The sequence below is a fragment of the Nothoprocta perdicaria genome, unplaced genomic scaffold (assembly GCF_003342845.1).
Source record: "Nothoprocta perdicaria isolate Ctin4 unplaced genomic scaffold, notPer1 scaffold_413, whole genome shotgun sequence".
NCBI classification, from domain to species: Eukaryota; Metazoa; Chordata; class Aves; order Tinamiformes; family Tinamidae; genus Nothoprocta; species Nothoprocta perdicaria.
The window spans coordinates 16608-19347 of NW_020455659.1; the positions used below are offsets into that span (position 1 = coordinate 16608).

The window sequence follows — 2740 nt, forward strand, 5'->3', positions numbered from 1 at the left end:
GCCGCCGCGCGCGGGCAGCGAGGAGGACGAGCGGCCCGAGGTGCGGGAGACGCCCGACCACGCCGTCTTCCGCTGGCTCGCCATCTCCTACGCCTCGGCGCACCTGGCCATGAGCGAGAGCTTCCGCGGCGGCTGCCACGCGCCCGACGCCACCCAGGGCACCGGCATCGTGCAGGGCGCCCAGTGGCGCCCGCGGGCGGGCAGTAAGTGCCGATGCCCCGCCGCCACGGCCGGGCCCGCCGCCGGTGGCGACGGCATCAGCGGTGTCCCCYGCTCTGCCCATCAGCCATGAACGACTTCAGCTACCTGCACACCGACTGCCTGGAGCTCTCCATCTACCTGGGCTGCGACAAGTTCCCGCACGGCAGCGAGCTGCGGCGCGAGTGGGAGGACAACAAGGAGGCGCTGCTCACCTTCATGGAGCAGGTGGGTGGCAGGGGTGGGCGCCGCGGGCGGCCCCCGGGCCCTGCCGGCGCCCACCACCCTGCCCTCCCTCGCGCAGGTGCACCGGGGCATCAAGGGGCTGGTGACGGACCAGCAGGGCCAGCCCATCGCCAACGCCACCGTGCTGGTGGCTGGCATGGGGCGCAGCGTGCGCACAGGTAAGGCACAGGGTGCTTGGGGTGCGCACAGGTAAGGCGCAGGGTGCTTGGGGTGCGCACAGGTAAGGTGTGGGGTGCTTGGTGTGCGCACAGGGAGGGAGCAGGGTGCTTGGTGTGTGCACAGGTAAGGCACAGGGTGCTTGGTGTGCACACAGGTAAGGCGCAGGGTGCTTGGCGTGTGCACAGGTAAGGTGTGGGGTGCTTGCTGTGCACACAGGGAGGGAGCAGGGTGCTTGGTGTGCACACAGGTAAGGCACAGGGTGCTTGGTGTGCGCACAGGGAGGGAGCAGGGTGCTTGCTGTGCACAGGTAAGGTGTAGGGTGCTTGGTGTGCACACAGGGAGGGAGCAGGGTGCTTGGTGTGCACACAGGTAAGGCGCTGGGTGCTTGGCGTGTGCACAGGTAAGGCGTGGGGTGCTTGCTGTGCACACAGGTAAAGCACGGGGTGCTTGGCATGTGCACAGGTAAGGTGCAGGGTGCTTGGTGTGCGCACAGGTAGGGTGCGGGGTGCTTGTTGTGCACACAGGTAAGGTGCAGGGTGCTTGGTGTGCGCACAGGAAGGGCGCGGGGTGCTTGGTGTGCTCACAGGTAGGGCGCGGGGTGCTTGGCGTGCGCACAGGGAGGGCGCGGGGTGCTTGGTGTGCGCACAGGTAGGGCACGGGGTGCTTGGCCTTGCCTGTCCAGGGTGCTTGCAGGGTGCGCGGAGGGGACAGGGCAGCGCCGCGGTGGCACCTCTGCCCTGTTTTCTGGCAGGTGCTGGTGGCGACTACTGGCGCATCCTGAACCCGGGCGAGTACCGCGTGTCGGCCCGCGCCGAGGGCTACAACCCCGTGGTGAAGACCTGCAGCGTCCTCTACGACCTGGGCGCCACGCGCTGCGACTTCACCCTGGCGCGCTCCAACTGGAAGCGCATCCGCGAGATCATGGCCCTGCAGAGCCGGCGGCCCCTGCGCCGCCCGGGCCTGGGCCGCCCCATGACGCCCCGCGAGTACCTGCGGTACCGCCTGCGCCTGCGGCACCGCCTGCGCCAGCGCCAGCGGCTGCAGCGCCCCGAGGGCACCGCGGGTGGCCCGGCGCCCACCGCTGCCGTGGCCGTGCCCTTCTTCAGCAGCACCGTGGCCGTGCCGCGGAGCCAGGAGCCGCCCACCGCCGGGGCATGGGCCACGGAGAGCGACGACGCGGTGGCCACGGAAGCGGCGGYGGGGACGGCGGCAGAGCCGGCGGGCACGGCCACCGCGAGGCCCTTCACCACGGCCGAGWCCTACACTGTGAACTTCGGGGACTAGGTGCTGGCGGCTCCCGGCGCGGCGGGGGGAGCCGGGGGGGTCCTGCTCTCCAGGCTCCCCCCGCATTTCCCCCACATGGCTTTGGGGACACCAATAAAAGCAGCTCTGTCAGCACACGTGGCCCCTCGCTGCTCTCTGCTGCCCGGCCCCCCATCAGGTGAAGCTGGGGCTGGAGATGCCCAGGAGAGTCTGCAGTATCTCCAGACCTCTGCTTATCTCCGTAACCCTGCGTGGGCCTCTCTCCCACTGCTCCGCGTCCCTCTTGCCCTGAGGACCCCTGCACTGGACCCGTCACTCCAGATGTGGCCCCACCAGAGCTGAACAGAGGGGCGGGATGCCCTCCCTCGACCTGCTGCCAAGGACCCCGTGAGCCTTGGTGGCCACCAGGGCCCAGGTCACCTTGGTGGCCACCAGGTCCCCCCAGCCTGTCCCTGCCTGGGGAGGGACCTGCTCTCGCCTTCGCTCTCCGCGAGCTTCCTCCCCGCCCAATTCTCCGCCCATCGCCGCCCGCGCCCGTCCCCTCGAGGCGGCGCCGGGGCGGCCGCCGCGTCCCGCCGCGCGCCGCCGGAGATGGAGCCGTTGGCGCGGGCAGCGGGACCGGAGCCGAGCCCGGGACCGGAGCCGAGCCTGGGGCCGGGTCCCTGTGTCGCGGTGCACCCGCGCGAGCTCACCGACGCCGATATCGCCGCGATCCAGATGGGCCGGACCTGGTGTAGACCGGACACGGAGCCCGGGCCCATGCCCGGCCCCGTCTGCGCCGCTCTGCCCCCCAGGCCGACCCCGGGTGAGCGACGGGCACCGGCCTCTGCTCCGGGCGCCCATCGGGGTGGCGGGGAAGGGACGGCGCTTTCTT

The 2740-nt window shown here is 71.3% G+C and overlaps 1 protein-coding gene across 1 annotated transcript in view; it reads left to right on the top strand.

Annotated features, from left to right (window-relative positions):
* The window catches only part of AEBP1 (AE binding protein 1), an 8730-nt gene extending 6816 nt beyond the window's left edge, over nucleotides 1-1914 (top strand). The window contains exons 17-20 of the mRNA XM_026045864.1: nucleotides 19-203; nucleotides 287-426; nucleotides 503-602; nucleotides 1355-1914. Coding sequence (XP_025901649.1) covers nucleotides 19-203; nucleotides 287-426; nucleotides 503-602; nucleotides 1355-1887 — 958 coding nt within the window. The 3' untranslated portion in view covers nucleotides 1888-1914. The remainder of the gene's footprint in view (nucleotides 1-18; nucleotides 204-286; nucleotides 427-502; nucleotides 603-1354) is intronic.
* Nucleotides 1915-2740: the final 826 nt, after the last annotated feature.